This window comes from Alligator mississippiensis, chromosome 8, assembly GCF_030867095.1.
Source record: "Alligator mississippiensis isolate rAllMis1 chromosome 8, rAllMis1, whole genome shotgun sequence".
Lineage (NCBI taxonomy): Eukaryota > Metazoa > Chordata > Crocodylia > Alligatoridae > Alligator > Alligator mississippiensis.
In genome coordinates, this window is record NC_081831.1 from 26,728,119 (window position 1) to 26,747,969 (window position 19,851).

General features: G+C 57.7%; 1 protein-coding gene across 4 annotated transcripts; it reads left to right on the forward strand.

Moving 5' to 3' along the window:
• The first annotated feature begins 476 nt into the window (after positions 1-476).
• Positions 477-10,376, forward strand: PELP1 (proline, glutamate and leucine rich protein 1). 4 transcript variants are annotated; one of them, XM_059732491.1, is made up of 18 exons: positions 477-671; positions 745-812; positions 992-1,097; positions 1,472-1,621; positions 1,790-1,861; positions 1,955-2,014; positions 2,923-3,073; positions 3,277-3,406; positions 3,686-3,773; positions 4,631-4,719; positions 5,152-5,265; positions 5,354-5,504; positions 5,687-5,837; positions 6,449-6,504; positions 6,592-6,801; positions 7,190-7,987; positions 9,380-10,024; positions 10,168-10,376. In XM_059732491.1, the coding sequence occupies exons 1-18, from the start codon at positions 492-494 to the stop codon at positions 10,258-10,260; spliced, it is 3,312 nt and encodes a 1,103-aa protein (XP_059588474.1). In that variant the 5' UTR covers positions 477-491; the 3' UTR covers positions 10,261-10,376. The 4 variants fall into 4 exon arrangements, with proteins under 4 accessions (XP_059588474.1, XP_059588476.1, XP_059588475.1 ...); XM_059732493.1 differs by having other exon boundaries at positions 6,601-6,801; XM_059732492.1 differs by having other exon boundaries at positions 748-812.
• Positions 10,377-19,851: the final 9,475 nt, after the last annotated feature.

Below are 19,851 nucleotides of genomic sequence, written 5' to 3' on the forward strand. Positions count from 1 at the left end.
CCGGGCGGAGGCACTGATGGGGGCTCTGAACCCACACGTGCTCCCGCTCCGCCCGGGGCTGCACGAGGGCCGCTGTGACCCGGCAGCGCAGGCCCCCCGCCCACGGCCCTGCATCGGGCCAAGACCGGGGCCTCACCTGCCGCTGCCGCCGCCGCCGCCCGCCCCGCGGGAGCCCAGCCGCCCGGGTCCTGTCCTGCTGCAACCAATGGCTGCGGGTCCCGCCTCGTCAGTGCTGCGGCGCCGTTGCCGGGGCAGCCGGAGGGGGCGGGGCGAAGGCCCACGCGACTCACTTACAGACACCCGCCGACTGGAGGGCGGCCTTGTGCCATGCGCATGCGTCGTGGCGCCCAAAGACGTTCCTAGGGAGGGGGGGGAAAGGCCCAGAGGCGACCACGCTTGCGCAGAAAGCGCTAGTGGTGGGGGGGAGTACGGTCGCGCTGGCCTGACGTCACCGGGCGCGACGCGCGGTCAGCAGCAGCGGCGCGGCAGGGATGGCGGCGGCGGGCGGGCTGGTGCTGCCGCCGGGCTCGGGCTCGGGCTCGGGCTCGGGCTCGGGCTCGGGGCCCGTGCCGGGCCGGCTGGTGCTGGAGGCGCTGGCGGCGCTGCCGCCCTCCCCGCGCGCCCTGCCCGAGCTCGTGTGCGGCCTGCGAGACAGCGGCGCCGCAGCTCAGGTGAGGCCCCGCCCCCGGCCCCGCCCCCAGAGGTCCCGGGCCCCGCCCCCTCGTTAACCCTTCTCTCCCCCAGCAGAACGCGCCGGCCCTGGGGGGGCTCGTGGGCGTCACCAGCGCGCGGCTCGGCTGCGGCAAGACGCGGTGAGCGCGGGGATGGGGGAGGGGGCAGGGACTGGTCTGGGGGGTCTCATGCCTCTTTTTCTGCCCTGGTGGCAGAGGGGTGGGGGAGGGTGGTGCGCAGGGCCTGGGGTGTGCAGCCCCTACTCGAGGAGGATGGGGGCTGAGCTGGGCCCCTGTCTCCCTGGCCCCCATGCTGGCAGGTTCGAGGGGCTGTGCCTGCTGTCACTGCTGGTGCAGGAAAGCCCCAGCGAGCTGTTCCAGCAGCACTGCCTGGCCTGGCTGCGCAGTCTCCAGCACTTGCTCCAGGTCAGCACACACAGCTGGGGGTGGGGGGCTATGGCAGTGAGGCTGGGGGGGGTCCCTCTGGGGTGGTCAGAGGAAGGGCTGGATGGGGCACGAGGGGCTGAGGATGTCTCTTTGCAGCAGTGGGGCACACGAGGCTCGAGGGGAGGCTGAGGGTGTCCCTTGTAGGGTGACCTGGGGAGGGGCTGGGCTGGGGACACGTGGGGAGGCTCAAGAGGGGGACATCCCCTTTGGATTAATTGGGTGAGGGCCTGGGTGGGGGCACATGGTGGGGCACTGGGAGGGGCTGGGGGCACATTGGGAACAAGAAGGGGAGGGCGGGGGCCATGGGGTTGCCAGCTGCCCTAACTTGCTCCCGACCCCTCCTGCTCCCCCAGTCCCAGGACCCTGCCGCCACCGTGGCGCTGGGTGTGACGGTGCTGCGTGACTTGCTCCTCTATTCAGCCCAGCTGCCCGAGCTTGCCCGCGACATCAGCACCAACCACATCCCCGGGCTACTCACTTCCCTGCTCGCCCTCAAGCCCGAGGTGAGAGATGGGCCTTTGCTCTGGCCCCAGCTGTTTCTTCCTGCCTCCACCCTGCTCCCATCCCAGCCAGCTTTCCTGGATCAGGCCTCTATATATCCCCCTTTCTCCCAGTCTCTTGGACTGGGTTTGGGGTCAGTGCTGACAGCATTTCTCCCATCTGCTTTCCAGTGCCAGCTGTCAACTCTGGAGGGCACCAGGGCCTGTATGACCCACTACCCCCGGGCCTGTGGCTCCTTGCGGGTAAGTCTGGGCTATGAGGAGGTAGAGAGTGGTTCCCCAGTTGCCTGCATTCCTTGCTCACCCCTTCCTTTGCCCTCTCCTCACCTTCTCCAGGATAAGCTGGCTGCATATTTCCTAGCCCGAGTAGACTCAAAATCACCTGAGCTGCAGCAGGTAAGGAATTGCAGGTAGGTTCCTTGGGGAGTTGCCCCAGGGCATGCTAGGAAAGAGAGGATCCTCTAGGGCAGGGGTGGGCAAAATGGCTGATCTGGCCTGCAGCTGGACTCCTTTTCCCAGCAGCCCCTGCCTGCCTTACCAGGGCCAGTTTCCATGGAGACCCCAAGAGCAGCCCAGGGTTTCCACATAGAGTGGCTCCAGCAGTGCTGGCAGGGTATGTGGCTGGGCAGAGAGCTGCTCCAGGGCAGGGGTTATGGCCAGGATCTTGTGGTGGTGACAGTGTGGTCCAGAGCCAGGGCAGAGCCACAATCTACTACCTGCGTGCCCCTGCCCAGCCCCAGAGCAGCTCCATGCACCCTGCCAGTGCTGCTGGGGCCGGTCTCCATGGAGACCCTGGCCTTCTGCTATCATGGCCCCACCACTCCTGGGGTCTCCATAGAAACTTGCTACAGCAACTCAGGCAGGGGCTGGTGGGAAATGGAGTCTGCTGCGGGCCTAATCCAGTCCACAGTTTGGAATTTACCTACCCATAGTCTAGGGACAGGCAGGGTAGAGAGGCCACTTGGTAGATTAACTATGGGTTAAAGGGTAACAAGGATGGTTGGAGGTATGAAGCAGGGGGCTGAGGGCTATGGTATGGATGGGTGGAGGGCTCCCCTGGAGATGCTGGGGGGAGATGGGTTGAAGGGGAAGGGTTTAGGGCTGGGCAGACGCCTGTTCTGAGGGGGGAATGAATGGAGATTTGCCCCTCCGTGGGCTTTGAGAGGGAAGCTGTTACAGGGTGGTGGGCAGGCCAAGGCCGCCTTAGGGGGTGTCTGGAGTAGCAGGATTTGGGGGGGGGGGGGCTGCAGGGGAGTATCCCTGCCCTGGGAGTCTCTCTCACCCTGTTACCCCCTCTCCCTCAGCTTGCCTGCAAGTGCTATGCACTGCTTCCCAGACTGGGGGGAGGCTTCCCACAGGGGTTGCCACGCCGGGAGTGCTGGGAGCAGGAGCTCCACTGCATCCTTGCCACACTTCATGGGCTGCTAGGCACACTCTATGAGGGTGCAGAGACTGGTAAGCCTTGCAACTGGGAGGCACCTGGTATCTGGGGGGGGAGTAGGGAGGGGGCAGAAGGGCCTCTAGGCATCTGGGTGGGCTCAGGGGAAGATCCAGGTGTCTGGGGGGAGTTGGAGGGTAGGCTCTGGGGTGGGCGGTGAGTCGTCATCTGTCTATGTCTTTCCCCCCAACCCACTGTTGATCACGTCTGCCCTGCCCAGATCCAGTCCCCTACGAGGGCCCTGGGGTAGAGCTGCTGCTCCCGGCATTGCAGGATGGGGAGCCTGGCTGCATCCCGAGCCTACGTGCCCGCTTCGCCGGGCTGGCCCGCTGCCTCTGCCTGATGCTTAGGTGAGACCCCCATCATGGCCACATTCCTTCCCCTGAGCTCAGCCTCCCCTCCCCTACTGCACTGCTGGCCTGGATAGCACAACTCCTCTCCACTCCACTCCACTCCTTTATCCCTCCTGTACCCCTTTCCCCTCCCACCCCTTTTTACCTAGCAACTGCCTTGGGGCATCAGAGTCAGCCCTGGCTGCCAGTGGAGGCTGCCCTCTGCCTCCCCAGTCCAGCACTGCCTGCTGCCCTCTCACCATGTCTCTAACCCCCTTGCTTTTCCACCCCCCTCAGCAATGAGTTTGGGTCCCCGGTGACTGTCCCCGTCCAGGATATCCTGAACCTGGTGTGTCGTGCCCTCAACATCTCCAGCAAGAACATTGTGAGCTGTGGTGGGGCCGGGGGGTCTTTCAGTCTGCTGCCCTTGGGGTACAGTGGCAGAGGGGATGGGGGGGGGGGAGAGAGAACTAGGAGCCTTCTTGCCTCTGCTTGGCTGGGCAGCCTTCTTGGCAGGGGCACTTAGAGGTGTCTCGTCTGAGGCAAAACTGACCATTGTGAGCAGTAAGTGTTCCTTGTGTGTCTTAAAGAACCAGTGTTCTGCAAAGAGAACAATGGATAAGTGGTTCTTACAGTGCGTGTGGCAGGAGCTATCTGCCCCCCCCATTCCTCCTAGGCTACCTCTAACCCAGGAGTGGAGAAAATGGCAGAGCTGGCCAACAACTGGACTCCATTTCCCAGCAGCCCCTGCCCATGTCACTGGGGCCAGTTTCCATGGAGATCCCAGGAGCAATGAGGCCTTGACAGTGTGGGGCCAGGGTTTCCATGGAGAACACCCTTAGTGCTGGCAGGACACGGGGCTGGGCAGGGAGTTGCTCCGGGGCTGGGGCCAGTACTGGGATCTTGCAGCTGTGACTGTGGTCTGGAGCTGGGGCTTGCATGCCCCTGCCTGGGGCATGTAGGCAGCAGATTGCAGCTGTGCCCTGGCTCCAGACCACGCTGTCACCAGAAGATCCTGGCCCCAGATCAGCTCTCCACCCAGCCACATGCCCTGCCAGGGCTTCTGGGGCCCATCTCCATGGAGACCCTGGACACACACTATCGCAGCCCTTCCACTTCTCCATGGAAGCCAGCCGCAGCAATACGGACAGGGGCTGCTGTGGAATGGAGTAGACTGTGGGACTGATCTGGACTTTGCTCGCGCCTGCTCTAACCTCTGCTCTCATATCCCCCCTCCCCCAGAGCTGGTTTGGGGATGGGCCCCTAAAGATGCTACTGCTCCCCTCCATCCACTTGGAGAGCCTGGACGTACTGGCTGCTCTCATTGTGGCGTGAGTCCTGCCCCTATGGATTAGAGAACCAGGGCATGGGAAGTGGGGCACATATAGCTGGGGAGAGGAGAGGGACAGGGGGAAGATAGTTGGGGGGGACTGGGAGGGAGGCTGGGGGCAAAGGTGTTGGGGGGGGGGCACATGGGGCAGAGGGCAGTGCCCTGGCCATGGGGCTGGGCTGGGCTGGGCTGGGCTGGGTACCTGGGGGGAATGCAGTGTTGGGGAAAGGAGCTGCCTGGGGGGAGATGTTGAGCTTGGGCTAGGGGCTAGAGTGTATGGGGTCTGGATGGGGTAGGGGCTGTGTAGGAGGGAGCTGCCTTGGGGGAGAGAGTGCTAGAAGCAGGTGGGTCCTATCCGGGGCAGGGGGCTGTGGGAAAGGGGCAGGGTCTTGGGCTGCGGGCTCTGTGCTGACCCCCCAGTTTCCTCCCCAAGGTGTGGGGTGCGGCTGGCTCGCTGGGGCAGCGTTCTTGCCCGCCTCTTCTCACAGGTGCTGGATGTCTGGAGTGGGGCCCGTGATGCCCCCCCAGGGCAAGAGAAGCCCTACAGGTGGGCGCTGTGGAGGCTGGAAGAGGGGTTGGGTGGGGAGGTGGGGTTCTCCTGCTTGGTGGTCTCATCTCTCGCCTCTCCCCCTCAGCGCTGTGCGCTCCAGGCTGTACCAGGTGCTAGAGCTGTGGCTGCAGGTGGCAGGGGCTGGTGGGGGTGTCCTACAGGGCTCCGGGCCCCTCAGTGAGGCCCTCCTGGGCCACATGCTCAGTGACATCATGCCCCCCACTGACAGCATCAAGGTAAGACCCTCACACCTCTCCATTCCCTTTCTTCATCCCCACCCCCGGGCACCTGCAGCTCCGGGGAATCACTGCCTGCCCAGGGATAGCACCCCCTGCTGGACCCTTCCTACCTGCCCCTGTCTGCTCAGGGGAGCTCCCCTGACCCCGCTCTCTCCTCTTCTGCCCCCTCCTCCCCCCAGATGCGCACCGGGCACCATAGCCTGTCCGAGGGGGGCAAGCCCAGTGCCCCCAAGAAGCCAAAGCTGATGGAGGGGGCAGGGGATGCCCCAGCCCTGCACCGCAAAGTGGACCCTGCCGCCAACAGCGATGTCTGCCAAGCTGCCCTCCAGGGTACTGAGGCAGGAGGGGGGGCTGATGAGGAAAGAAGGCCATGGAGGGTCCCTAGAGGGAGCTGAGGGGAGAAGGACAGGTCTGGGGGGTCCCTGGGAGGGGAGGGAGAGGCTCAGGGACAGGGAGAGGGGTCTTGCCTTGAGGCTGGGGTCATGTCAGCCCTGAGTGAAGATGCAGAGAGCACAGGGGAGGGGGGCGCTGCCCCCCTCCAGACCTGTCCCCCTTTGCCTCAGGAGGAAGACAAGGAGGAAGGCCATGGAGAGTCAGGGTCTGAGGAGGCAGGGGTCTGGTTTCCTGTAGGGGCAGGGGGAGGGGACAGAGGAAGCAGGGGTCCCCATCTCTGCCTAGGGGGCAAAACCTGGGATTTCCAGGGTTTGTAGGGACCTGGCTTCTTGGGTTCCTGGCTCTAAGGCTGGGCATCTCTGCCAGGGGGCAGACAGGGGCCAGGGCTCCCCCCAACTCAGGGTCCCCAAGGGTTGAGATTAGGCTGGAGCAGGATTCTGTGCCAGTTGGGAGGGCTGGATGGCATGATGGTTGTGAATGCTGCATCTTGAGCCAGGGGAGGGGATTCTCCTCTCCTGGGGAGCTAAGCTGTCCCTTTCCCTCCCCAGCCTTGTACCGAGCTGTGTTGCTGGGAGGGCCCCTCATCAAGGAGGAGATGCACAGGGTGAGTGTGGAGTGGGGGGTGCAATGGGTGCAGGGGTGGGGGCACTGTGGCCCCATTATGCTGTGATTGCTCGTCCCACCTCTCTAGCGTCTGCAGGAGCTGGTCGTGCCCCTGCTGTTGCGCCTATCCCAGGACGGGGGACCCACCGGCAGTCCTTATGCCCGCCCTGCCTGCCGCCTGGCTCTGCACCGCCTTCTGCTGGCCCTGCTGCTCGCACCTGCTCCTGCAGCGCCCCCCCCACCTCTGCACTGTGCTCTCCGCATCTTCACCCAGGGCCGACATGACCCCAGCCTCGAGGTGAGACCTCCCTGCCTGTTCCTCAGCCCCTCCCTCCCCTCCCAGGGACCCCCCAGACCTACCCCTGTCTCCCCTCAGCAAACTCTAGGGACCCTTGACACCCCCCCCCCCCCCCAGGACCCTCCAGACCTGTTCCCCTTTGCCCTCAGTCCCTTCTTTGGGATCCTTTAGCCCTACCCTCAGCCTCCTCCCTCCCCCCAAGCTCCCTCACACCCCCTTCCCTGTGACACCAAATCAGTAGCCATAGGTCTGCTGTGTCCCCCGCTACCCCTCCACTTGTTCTTGCCCCTTTACTCACACTCTGCTACCCCACAGCTGACCCCAGTTTCTCTCATCCCTATCACCACCTCTGGGGAACCCCCATGACCAGTTCCTCTCTGCCCTGTAGGTCTCATCCTTCTGCGCTGAGGCCCTGGTCATCTGCAGTGCAGTTGCGCGGCCCCGGGTACCCTCCCTCCAGCTGCCCCTGTCTAGGCCTAGCCCCACCCCTCCGGCCCAGGCCCCAGCCCCCGACATGGCATCTGCTACTCCTGCCTCCCCCTTCCGTCAAGGCCCCGCCCCCTTCCCTGCCACCCCTCGCCCCCCTGCAGCTACCCCACTGGGGCTAGCACTGGCTGCGGGGCTGCCCCGCCTGGCCCCCTCCGGCCTGGGGCTGCCAGAGGAGCCCCCCCTGCCCCCACCAGTGCCCCCTAGTGAGGACCCCCGGCTGCAGGGGTTGCCTCTGCCCCCCTCACCTGGGGAGGAGGTGGCGGCGGGAGCCGGAGGAGCCAAGGCACGGCGCCCTGTCTTCATCCACTTTGAGAAGGAAGAAGAGGAGGATGTGGAGATCTCTCTGGAGAGTGACTCCGATGACAGCGTTGTCATTGTGCCCAAGGGGCTGCTGCCTAAGCCGGGCCCCCCGCCACCACCACCACCTCCACCACCACCCCCCCCAGCTCTTCCCCCCTCTCCCCCACCACCCCCAGCCCCCCCGGCTCCAGAGCCTGTGGAGGAGCCTGTTGTAGCCGTGCCACCGCCCCCTGCCACGGCTCCTAGTGTCCCAGAGCTGCCCCCCACTTCCCTGGCTGAGGACGACCCGGCTGTGATCAACATCAACAGCAGTGAGGAGGAGGAGGAGGAGGAAGGCTTTGATGAGGAAGAGGAGGAGTACTTTGAGGATGAAGAGGATGACGAAGAGGAAGAAGAGGTATTTGAGAGCAGAGTGGGGAGAGTCTCAGAAACTCCCCATCCCCTTTCATCAGGGCTCCCACCACTCATCCCTGGCTGCGGGCTGGGTCTCGCTGCCTGTGCTCCCCTGCTGGGCAAAATTCCAGTTTAAACCAAGGTGCCAAACGCATGACTCCTTTAGGGTCTTGCTCAGTTCTGGCTCAGGGTATGAGGCGCTGCAGTCAGGTGTCTGCAAGCAGTAGGGTGTTAGGGGGGTACTCTAGTTTTCCACCAGCCGCTGGGCCCAGGAGTCTGCCCTCAGCAAAGTTGCACAGAAAGCTAGAGCAGCCCCGGGCATTGTGATAAGAGCAGTGCAGTAGCTACCTTAACAAGCACCAGGCAGTTCTTTTTTCTGAAGTGGGTCATTGAAGCGTGGGATTCGTTGCTACCAGAGCTCGTAGAAGCAGAGAGTTTAGCTTGATTCACCAAGGGATTGGACAAATTCTTGGAGGAAAGGGGCATCCATAGCTATTGAGCACAAGAGTGAGGGGCATGGCCTCTGAATCAGAACATCCTAAACCCTAAATGCTGGAGGGTGCAAGTGAATGAGGAATTGGAATAAACTCTGGTCAGACCCAGTTCACTTTTTTGTCCAGTATCTGCTCTCTGCTGCTGTGTAACACAAGAGACAGGGCAAGACAGACCTAGGGTCCAAGTCGGTCAGTGGTAGTTCTTAGGTCAGGCTCTGACTGCCACCTGTGCCCTGCCGTGGGCAGCTTCAGTCTGTCTTTCAGAAGGAGCGGGGGGCTTATCTAGCTGCAGAGAAGGGCCAGCAAGGCACTGGGGTCTGGAGCCAGAGAGCTTGGCAAGGCTAGGATGTTAGGGATAAGCCTCAGGGGTTCTAACACTCCATATGGCTTGGAGGTAGCAGAGTGGGGATTGGTTTTCCCCAGCTGTTGGAAACAGCTGGGCCAAGGGCCCCTCAGAGGTCAATCCTGTCCCTGGTTTGCTGCTGGCAGGACTAATTAAGACAAATCCAGGCATTGAGTAACCAGAGCACCTATGCCCACTGCTAACTGCTTAGAGGCAGCTTAGGTGTCCAGAGTGCCTTTGAAATGCTGCAGTCCGTGTATCTTCATTGGTTTAAGGAGCCTTCTCATTAGTGGCTAGCAGGCCGAAGCTGTGCTGGGAAGATGCACAGCCTGAGACCTAGGCTCTCTGGGGGGAATCCTCGCTGCAGAACAATTTGTAAAGGGGCTGAGAGCATCCCTGTAGTCCTCTGTGTCCACCCCAGACAGGGTTGGGTCTTTTGGCAACCCCACACTGATGAAGGAGGTCCTGAATAGACCCCAGGCAGACTCTCCCTCCGGAGCCAGATGTCAGGGGGGCAGGAAGGGGGTTTGGGCCCCAGCATTGACCCCAGCTTCCCTAGGAGGAGGAAGGCTTTGAGGAAGAGGAGGACGAGGAGGAAGAAGACTTTGAGGCAGAGCTGGAGGAGGAGGAACTGGAGGAGGAGGACGAGGAGGAAGAGTATGAGGAAGATGAAGGGCTCTCGGAGGAGGAGGAGGATGACGAGGAGGGCCACAGTGGCCCCCCACCATCAGTCCCCACCCCAGTACCACCTGCTGCTGACATCAATAAGGCCCCTGAGCCTGAGGATCTCATCATGGAGGTGGAAGAGACACCTGCACCCCCCGAGGAAGAGGAGGAGGAGGAGGAGGACGAAGAGGTGGTGATGATGAAGACTCCGGCCCTGCCCCAGCAGGAGGAGGAGGCTGGAGGAGGGCAGGAGGGTGCAGCTGGAGTTCCCCCACCTCCCTTGGCTGTGCCCGTGCCCACACCCCCTCCACCCCCCAGCCCCCTCCCAGCTGCTGTGGAGGAGCCACTGCCCCCCATCCTGGAGGCTCTGCCCCCCAGTCCTGAGGAGGCAGAACCCCCAGCCCTGCTGCCACAGCCCCCCCAAATTGAGGAGGTGCCCCCCACTAGCCCAGAGGAAGGTGCTGGTGAGGGCAGTGCCGAGGCACGCCCCCCTCCAGGTGCCCCTGAGGAAGAAGTAGTTGTGGCCATCAAGGAGGAGGTGAGAGGGGTCTGGAGGTATTTGTGAGTGGGGGGGACTCCTGGGGGCATGATTTGGGGGGAAACCTGTGGAAGGGGGGTACTCTGGGGAAAAGGAACCACTCTCAAAACACTGCCCTCCTCTCTGCTTTCCCTGTCACCCAGGTGGAGGAGGTGGATGAGGCGGCGACCATGCTGGCTGACTTCATCGACTGCCCCCCAGATGATGACAAGACCCCCCCTGAAACTGGTTCCTAAGCACTGGGGGGCCCCCAGCTTTCCAAAATCCTGACTGGCTGGGCTCCCCTCTACCCCCCAGCTCCCCATTTTGTACTGGTTCCCCCAGACGCGTGGAATAAAGCCTGTGAGTTATAGAGATGTCTTGAGTCTCTAAGGGGGGCTCTAGGGAGGCAGGGGGCTGGGTTTGGGGGTGATGGGGTGTGCAGGGACTGGGCCCCCCTCCCTTCCCCTCCACAGCCCAGTGGGTCCAGCAGCTCTGCAATCACATCAGCCAACTGCCTCAGCACCCCCAGGTGGATCCCATCTGGCCCCATGGACTTGTACATGTCCAGCTTTACTAAGTAGTCCCTAACCTGTTCTTTCACCACTGTTGGCTGCTCACCTCCTCTCCAAACTGTTCTGCCTGGTGCAGTAGTCTGGGAGCTGTCCTTGTCTGTGAAGACTGAGGTGAAAAAGGCATTGAGTACTTCAGTCTTCTGTATCATCTGTCACTAGGTTGCATCTTTGCTTCAGGAAGAGACCCACACTTTCCCTGACTTTCCTCTTGCTGCTGACATACTCATAGAAACCCTTCTTTTTACCTTTAATTTCCCTTGCTAGCTGCAACTCCAACTGTGCTTTGGCCTTCCTGATTTCATTCCTGCATGCCCAAGCAATACTCTTACACTCCTCCCTAGTTTGTTTGTCGAGGTTTCCACTTCCTGTAAACTTCCTTTTTGTGTTTTAACTCACTGGAGACTTCCCTGCTAAACCAAGCTGGTTTTCTGCCATACTTGCTAGTCTTCCTGTGCATCAGAATGGTTTGTACATGAACCCTCAGTAACATTTCTTTAAAGTATAGCCAGTTGTCCTGGACTCCTTTCCTCCTCAGACCAGCCTCCCAGGGGATCCAGCCCATCAGTTCCCTGAAGGAGTCAAAGCCTGCTTTTCTGAAGTCCAGGGTCCTTACTATGCTGCTCTTCTTCCTTCCTTTCCTCAATCATCTTGTGGTTGCTGCTGTGCATGTTGCCATCTATTACTACATTCCCCACAAATTCTTCCCTGTTTGTGAGCAGCAGGTCAAGAAGAGCATGCCCCTAGTTGGCTGCTCTAGCACTTACACCACAGAGTTGTCCCTAACACTCCCCAAAACTTCCTGGATTGCCTGCGACTGCTGTATTGTTGTCCTGGCAGATGTCAGGGTGATAGAAATCTCCCAGACCCGCTAGCCAGGAGCTTGGCTTCCAGCAAAGGCATTGGTATAGCCCAGTCAAAGTCCCCAGCTTTGGCTATATCCAACATGCAGTACCTCTGGGAAGGCTTTAATACACCCTGACACACGTAGCAGAAAGGCATGAGGAAGGGGACAACCAGCAAAGCCTAGAAGCCTGGGAAATCATCATAGAAGAGCATAAGCATCGTGACACCTAGATCATCCTTGACCAGTGCCTGTCCAACTTCTTGAACACTTCCAGTGATGGAGAATCCACAATTTCCATAGGCATCTATTCCACAGCCTCACTCATCTAACAGTGAGGAAGTTTTTTCTAGATATTTAATTTAAATGTACTTTGCTGCAACTTCAAGCCATTAGCCTGTGTCCTCCTCTCTGCAGCAAGAGAGAAAAGGTGCTTTCCCTCTTCTTCATGGCAGCCCGTCAAGTATTTGCAGACTGCTATCATGTCCCCTCTTAAGCATGTCTTCCAAAAGCTGAACATGCCCAGCTCCTTTAGCCTCTCCTCATATGACTTGTCTTCCAAGTCATTGAATATCTTTGTTCCTGCCTCTGGACCCTCTCTAACTTAGTTTCATAGTTACATAGTTTCATAGTAGGTAGGGTCAGAAGGGACCTGATCAGATCATCAAGTCAGACCCCCTGCCATGGGCAGGAAAGGATGCTGGGGTCAAATGACCCCGACACGGTGATTGTCTAGCCTCCTTTTGAAGACCCCCAGGATAGGAGTGAGTACCACTTCCCTTGGAAGTTGGTTCTAGATCCTAGCCACCCTGACTGTGAAGTAGTGCCTCCTGGTGTCTAGTCTGAATCTACTCTCCATCAACTTATGGTTGTTATTCCTTGTTACTCCCAGTAGTGCTCGGGAGAACAGGGACTCTCCCAATGCCTGCTGGTCCCCCTTGGCCAGTTGGTAGGCAGCCACCAGATCCCCTCTCAGCCATCTCTTGTGGAGGCTGAACAGGTTCAGGTCCCTTAGTCTCTCATCGTAGGGCCTGCCTTGCTGGCCCCTGATCATGCGGGTGGCCCTCCTCTGGACCCTCTCCATGTTGTCTACATCCCTCCTGAAGTGCGGTGCCCAGAACTGGACGCAGTACTCCAACTGCGGCCTGACCAGTGTTGCATAGAGGAGGAGGATCACCTCCTTGGACCTGCTTGAGATGCATCTGTGGATGCATGACAAGGTGCGGCGTGGAAGAAACAAGCTTCGCTCTGTTGTTTAGTCATGAAGTTGTCCGAGACCCTTTATTTACAAGAAGCTGCGCGGGGGGGCACTGAGCCTCTCCACCACAGATAATCACAGCAAACCTTTTATATGTTTCAATTTCAGGTCACATGACACAAGATATAACAAGTTAAACAGAGAACTACTTGGAACCAGAAAGCTGCAAGGGCGGGAAAACTATGGTTTGACCGATTGACCTCATAGATCTGCTCAGTGTTTATGGAAAATTCCACAAAGCACTTCTTAGAAAGAAATTAAGGCCTGGGGTTTTCTTTTTCTACAGCGGTTGGCCTTCCTGACCGCATCCCCACCCTGTTGGCCCACGTTCATCTTGGAATCAACAGTGACTCCAAGATCCTTTTCTGCCTCTGCACTGACGAGAAGGGAGTTCCCCAGCCTGTAGGTATGCTGCTGGTTCTTCCTTCCCAGGTGCAGCACTTTGCAATTGTCAGTGTTGAAATCCATCCTGTTCTCATCCGCCCACCCCTGTAACCTGTCTAGATCTAGTTGCAGCCTGTCCGTCTCCTCCAGCGTGCCCACTTCTCCCCACATCTTAGTGTCATCTGCAAATTTGAACGAGGTGCTTTTCACCCCCTCGTCCAAGTCTCTGATAAAGATGTTGAACAGTATGGGCTGGAGGACCGAGCCCTGGGGGACCCCACTGCCCACATCCCTCCAGGTCAAAAAAGACCCATCCACTGCCACTCTCTGGGTGTGGCCCTTCAGCCAGTTAGTGACCCATTTGACTGTGTAGGCGTTGACACCACAGTCGCCTCATTTTTTAATGATGGGGTGAGAGACAGTGTCAAAGGCCTTCCTAAAGTCCAGAAAGATTATGTCCACTGTGACACCTGCATCCAAGGCTTTTGTGACCTGGTCATAGAAAGCAACCAGGTAGGTCTGACAGGACCTGCCTCTAATGAACCCATGTTGGTTGCCCCTAAGCATAGCCTCCCCTGCTTGCCCCTCACAGATGTGCTCCTGGATAATTTTCTCAAAAGAGCTTCCCCAGGACTGAGGTAAGACTAATAGGCCTATAATTTCCTGGGTCCTCCTTCCTCCCTTTTTTGAAAATAGGGATCACATTGTCCCCTTTCCAGTCCTCTGGCACCACACCAGAGCACCACGAGCACTCATGAAGCCGTGCCAGGGGTCCTGCAATGACCTCTGCTAATTCCCTCGGTACCCTGGGCTGGAGGTCGTCAGGACCTGCTGATTTGAACACAACTAGTCCCTCCAGAAGTTTCCTGACTAGGTCCTCACTGACCCTAGGTCTGGGTGCGCCTCCCCTGCGTTCATCTGGGATCCCGGTGGGGGGGGATGTCCCTGTCCCTGCTCAGAAATATGGAAGCAAAGAATCTGTTATATAGGTTAGCTTTGTTGTCTGGTGCGACCACCAGATTTACAAGTGTGTCCTGCAGAGGCCCCACATTACTCGGTACCTTCTTTTTATCCCCTATGTATTTAAAAAAGGATTTCTTGTTATCCTGGATCTGGGTAGCTAGTCCCAGTTCCATCTCCGCCTTGGCCTCCTGACCGCCCCCCTGCAGCCCCGAGCAACCGAGGTATAGTCCTCCCTGGTGATGGCCACTCCCTTCCATTGGGTGTACGCCTCCTTTTTAGCTTTGAGACATTCCCATATGCTTTTGGTGAGTCATGGGGACTTTTGAGCACTCTTGCCCCCTTTGATCCGCATGGGGATTGTCACCCTTTGGGCTTGGAGAATCATCTCCTTCAGGAATGACCACTCTTCTTGGACTCCCAACTCCCCACCCCTCTGGGACCTCAGTGTCTCCCCGACTAGGCTCCTGACCTCATTCAAATCGGCCCTCCTGAAGTCCAAGGCTGCTGCTTTGCTGCAGGCCTTTGCCACCCTGTGCTGGATGGTGAATTCCAGTAGGCGATGATCACTATCACCCAGGAGATCAAGCACCCGCAGTCCTCTCACCAGGTCATCATCGCCTGTGGCCAGGACCAGGTCCAATAATGCATTTCCCCTGGTGGGACTGTGTACCTCATGAGTTAGGTGGAGGTCCTGTAACTCGGCTAGAAACCTATGTGAGCAGTCAGACCTGGCTGACTGCTCTTCCCTGCAGATGTCTGGATAGATTAGGCCCCCCATGATGACCATGTCCCTTGACCTAACTGCCTCTGCAACCTGATGTGAGAATTCCCTGTCCAGCTCTTCTCCCTGGTTGGGTGGTCTGTAGTAGACACCCACCGTTAAGTCCCTTTCCCCCCGACCGCCTTGTATTTTGACCCAGGGCACTTCAGTCTGCCCCTCCTCTGACCCAGTGCTATTTGCTGAGAATGTGTATTGCTCTTTGACATAGAGCGCTACACCCCCACCTTTCCTCCCCTTTCTGTCCCGCCTGTACAGCCTATAGCTATTGATGTTCACCGCCCAGTTGTGTATTGGATCCCATCAAGTTTCAGTGACCCCCACTATTTCTGGGTTTGTGTTAGCTAGCTGGAGGGCAAGTTCCTCCTGCTTGTTACCCATAGTACAAGCATTAGTGTAGAGGCATTTAAGGCCTCCTGAAGGTGTATGCACCACCACCCCAATCCCAGGACTGTCCAGGCCCGTCTCTTACCTGGGTACTTCTTGTGCTTGTCATCAGTCTTGGTTGGGCTGTTCTTGTGGGTGTCTCTTGGTTTGGTGTTTTGTGGCTCTCTCCAACCACATCCTCCCCTTCCCCTGATGAGCCTAGTTTAAAGCCCGCCAGAACTTCTCCACATCCTTTTTAAAAAGTGGATCCTAGAACTGAACACAGTACTCTAGATGAGGCCTAACCAGTGCTGAGTAGACGCACTATCACCTCTCATGTCTTGCACCTAATGCTTATTCTGATGCAGCCCAGAACTGCATTCACCTTTTGTGCAGCATCACACTGCAGACTCATATTAAGCCTGTGATCTGCCAAGACTCCCAGGTCCTTCTCCAAAGGGCTACCATTTAGCCAGGTATCCCCCATTTTATATTTTGATTAATTTGTTCCTTCATTTTATAAATGATGAGGTGGTACAACAAGGTGACTGCAGTTAAACTACTAACAGCAGTGGCTGGGAAACAAGCCAGGGCCAAATGTTTGGAAAGCAGCTTTGCTTACCACTGCACCACCCAGGCAACTAGAAAGACTTGCTGTCCTGGAGGTTGCGTGTGATTCCTGGAGGTTGCACAATGCCCTATTCCAATTGGGACAGTGACCAAGGGCAGTGACCAGTGCTAAGCAGTCAGAACTTGAGGGTCCCTAAAAGGCGTGGGTGTCCCAGAGAGAAGTGGCCCCCACATCCCTTCCCCATGAGCACTCTCTGCCAGGGGATATATGATGTTAGGGGAATGCTCCTGCCCAAGGGCTTGACCTTGTATGCATGCAAGCATCTTGTTTTATGATGGACACTCAAGGGAGAGCTTGGCTCCAGATGGTGGAGGGGACACATGGATTTCAAAGGGGAATCGCATGAATCAGAGTCCACTCCTGACAACATCACCCCCCAAGAAACACCTCCTTGCAGCTGAGGAAGTCCTAGTCATGATGCTTCCTTGCATGGGACATGGGTCCAGTTAATGGCACCAATGTGGTTTGGGATCCTTAGGCTAAAAGAACTGTCCATAATTTGCTGTGGTTTGTCAAGGCATATGCTCCAGAGTGCCAGCCCCTGCTGAATCAGGCACACCTGCTATGGATGTGCCAATACCACCATGGCTGGCTGCAGACTGCAGGCTGTCAGGGGCAGGGAGCTTCCACAGTGCTGCAGCAATGCCTTGCTTCAGTCAGGGACACCTTCATCCCAATAGTTTGCCACTCGAGGTAGGGGGACACTCACAGAACTCTGTGAAGCTGGGCTGGGAAGTTAATCTGCCTCTGCTTGTTGTCACGGGTAGCCATGCTGAGCCACTCTCACTCCTTAACACTTATCTCCCTGGTCCAAATATGCAGCTCGATGGTTTGTAGATGCTCCCAGCAACCTGGACACCTATTTGGGGCAGTTGATGTTGGTGGAAAGTGAGAAAGCTGGACGTAGACATGATGACGCCTTTCTATGGCATACAGCAACTGCAGGTTGTCTCCCCTGTGAAATGTCCATACTTCATCATTTCATGGACATAGATTTCATAGATTTCATAGACATTAGGGCTGGAAGGGACCTCAGAAGATCATCGAGTCCAGCCCCCTGCCCAAAGGGCAGGACGTCAGCTGGGGTCATAGGATCCCAGCAAGATAAGCATCCAGTTTCATCTTGAAGGTGTTCAATGAAGGCGCTTGAACAACCTCCGGGGGCAGGCTGTTCCAGACCTTGGGGGCTCGGACAGTAAAGAAATTCTTCCTTATGTCCAGCCTGAAACGGTCTTGTAGTAGTTTGTGACCATTCGTCCTCGTCATCCCTTGGGGCGCTCTGGTGAACAAACGTTCCCCTAGATACTGGTGGTCACCCCTGATAAACTTGTAGGTGGCCATCAGATCACCCCGAGCCTGCGCTTTTCCAGGCTAAAGAGCCCCAGGGCTCTCAGCCTGTCATCATAGGGTCTGCTTCCCTGACCCCTGATCATGCGTGTGGCTCTTCTCTGGACTCTCTCAAGCTTCTCCACATCCTTTTTGAATTGTGGAGCCCAAAACTGGATGCAGTACTCCAGCTGCGGCCTCACTAAGGCCGAGTACAGGGGGAGAATGACGTCCCGGGATTTGCTTGAGAAGCATCTATGGATGCAAGCCAGCGTTTTGGTCACTTTACTAGCCGCAGCATCGCATTGCAGGCTCATGTTCATCTTGTGGTCAATGATGACCCCCAAGTCTCTTTCTTCCATAGTGCTAACCAACATAGCACTGCCGAGCCTATAAGGATGCTGCGGGTTTTTTTTCCCAAGGTGGAGAACCTTGCATTTATCGGCGTTGAACACCATCAGATTCTCATCCACCCACTTGCTGAGCCTGTCCAGGTCAGCCTGGATCACCCGCCTGTCTTCTGGCGTGGATGCTTTGCCCCAAAGTTTGGTGTCATCGGCGAACTTGGCCAGTCCGCTTCTGACTCCAGTGTCCACATCGTTAATGAAGATGTTGAACAGTATGGGTCCAAGGACAGAGCCCTGGGGGACCCCACTGGTCACAGGACACCACGATGAGTGACTTCCATCAATTACTACCCTCTGGGTCCGACCCCAGAGCCAATTTTCCAGCCAGTGGATCGTGGGGGACCCAAGGCGACAATTGGCCAGTTTCTCCAAGAGACGATCATGGGACACCAGATCGAAGGCTTTTTTGAAGTCAAGATATATGACATCAATCTCATCTCCCTTGTCCAGGTGATAGGTCACCTGGTCGTAGAAGGAAATGAGATTGGTCAAGCAAGACCTACCCGCAACAAACCCGTGCTGGCTATCCCTTAAGATGTTGGCGTCGGCCAGTCCATTAAGGATGGCCTCCTTAATAAACTTTTCTAAGATCTTCCCCGGGATAGAAGTCAGGCTGATGGGCCTATAGTTAGCCGGATCCACTTTCCTCCCTTTCTTGAAGATAGGCACCATGTTGGCCTTCTTCCAGTCTTCGGGCACTACACCAGAGCGCCAAGAGTTTTCAAAGATCCGCGCTAGAGGCTGGGCTATGATGCTCGCCAGCTCCTTGAGTACCCTGGGGTGAAGATTGTCAGGGCCGGCTGACTTGAAGGTATCCAGCTTCTCAAGATGTTCCTTCACAAAGTCAGCATTAATGGAGGGCAGGGGATCACCCTCACCCGGACTTCCCAGCCCTGTAGCAGGCACAGGCGTCCCATGGGGCTGATGAAAGACCGACGCAAAGTACCTATTTAATAGGTTGGCTTTTTCCTGGGCGTCAGTTGTCAGTTGCCCCATCTGGTTCAGCAGGGGTCCAACGTTGCCCCTGCTTTTCCTCCGGCTCCCCACATATCTGAAAAAGGACTTTTTATTGTCCTTGATGCTCAAAGCTAGCTGGAGTTCAGTTGCAGCCTTGGCTTTCCTGGTCTGCTCCCTACAGGACCGGACCAGTGCAGAATAATCCTCCTTGGAGGTGACTCCCATCCTCCATCCTTTGTAGGCCTTTCTTTTTATCCTCAGGAGGTCTGCTAGGTCCCTGGAGAGCCAGGGGGGCTGCTGTGCCCTCTTGCTGCCTTTCCTCCGAGATGGAATAGACTTAGTTTGTGCATTGAGGATCGCTCCCTTGAGGAGCAACCACTCTTCTTGAACTCCCCTCTCCCTGCGGTCACAGTCCCTTAGGGCCTCACTGACAAGCCTCCTGAGCTTGTCAAAGTCGGCTTTCCTGAAGTCAAGGACTTGCGTGTTGCTGACCGACTTGCCAGCTTTTCGGCGGATGGTGAAGGTGATCAGCTTGTGGTCGCTGTCACCCAGCTTCCCATCGATCACTAGGTCGCCGACTAGGTCCTCCCCAGTAGCCAGCACCAGGTCGAGCAGCGCTTTGCCTCTCGTTGGCCCATAGACTTCTTGAGTCAGGTAGAGGTCATCCACGCACGAGAGGAAGCTCTGCGACCGCTCAGATTTTGCTGAGCGATCCTCCCACGAGATGTCTGGGTAATTGAAGTCACCCATGACAACCATGGTCCTGGAGCAAGCTGCCTCAGACAGTTCCTGGGCAAACTCCTGGTCTAGCTCAGGACTTTGGGTGGGAGGTCTGTAATAGACTCCCACCATTGTGTCCCCTGTGCCGTGTTCCCCACGGATTTTAACCCAGAGGGTCTCCAGCCGTCCACCCTGGTCGCCAATATCGGCTTGCAGGGACGTGTAGCTTTCCTTAACATAGAGAGCTACACCCCCGCCCCTTTTCTTTACACGATCCCTCCTGTACAGGGTATAGCCATCTATCCCCGTGGTCCAGTCATGGGTGGAGTCCCACCAGGTCTCCGTGATCCCTATGACATCGTAATTGTTTGCATTGAGCAGGAGGATGAGCTCCTCCTGCTCATTCCCCAAGCTCCTGGCATTTGTGTACAGGCAGGCAAGCGCCCCCTGGGGGGCTCCTTCCTTGCCCACAGATTTTACCAGGGCTGGGGCTGGGGCGGGCTCCCTTGAGTGCCACGATCCGCTGGCTTTGCAAGGATTGTTCAGCAGGCCAGCAGTGGCGGCAAAGAGCCAAGTCAGGTGGCCTGAGCCACTGTCCCCTTTGCCCCATAACCCAGAGGACAAGCTCCTAATGCAGGGTTT

Bases quoted from the DNA above. Each gene is read 5' to 3' on its own strand.
- PELP1 (XM_059732491.1), top strand. From the start codon at position 492: ATGGCGGCGGCGGGCGGGCTGGTGCTGCCGCCGGGCTCGGGCTCGGGC. The intron at 813-991 runs GTGAGCGCGGGG...CCATGCTGGCAG, and splicing joins CTCGGCTGCGGCAAGACGCG to GTTCGAGGGGCTGTGCCTGC. The intron at 2,015-2,922 runs GTAAGGAATTGC...CCTCTCCCTCAG, and splicing joins AATCACCTGAGCTGCAGCAG to CTTGCCTGCAAGTGCTATGC.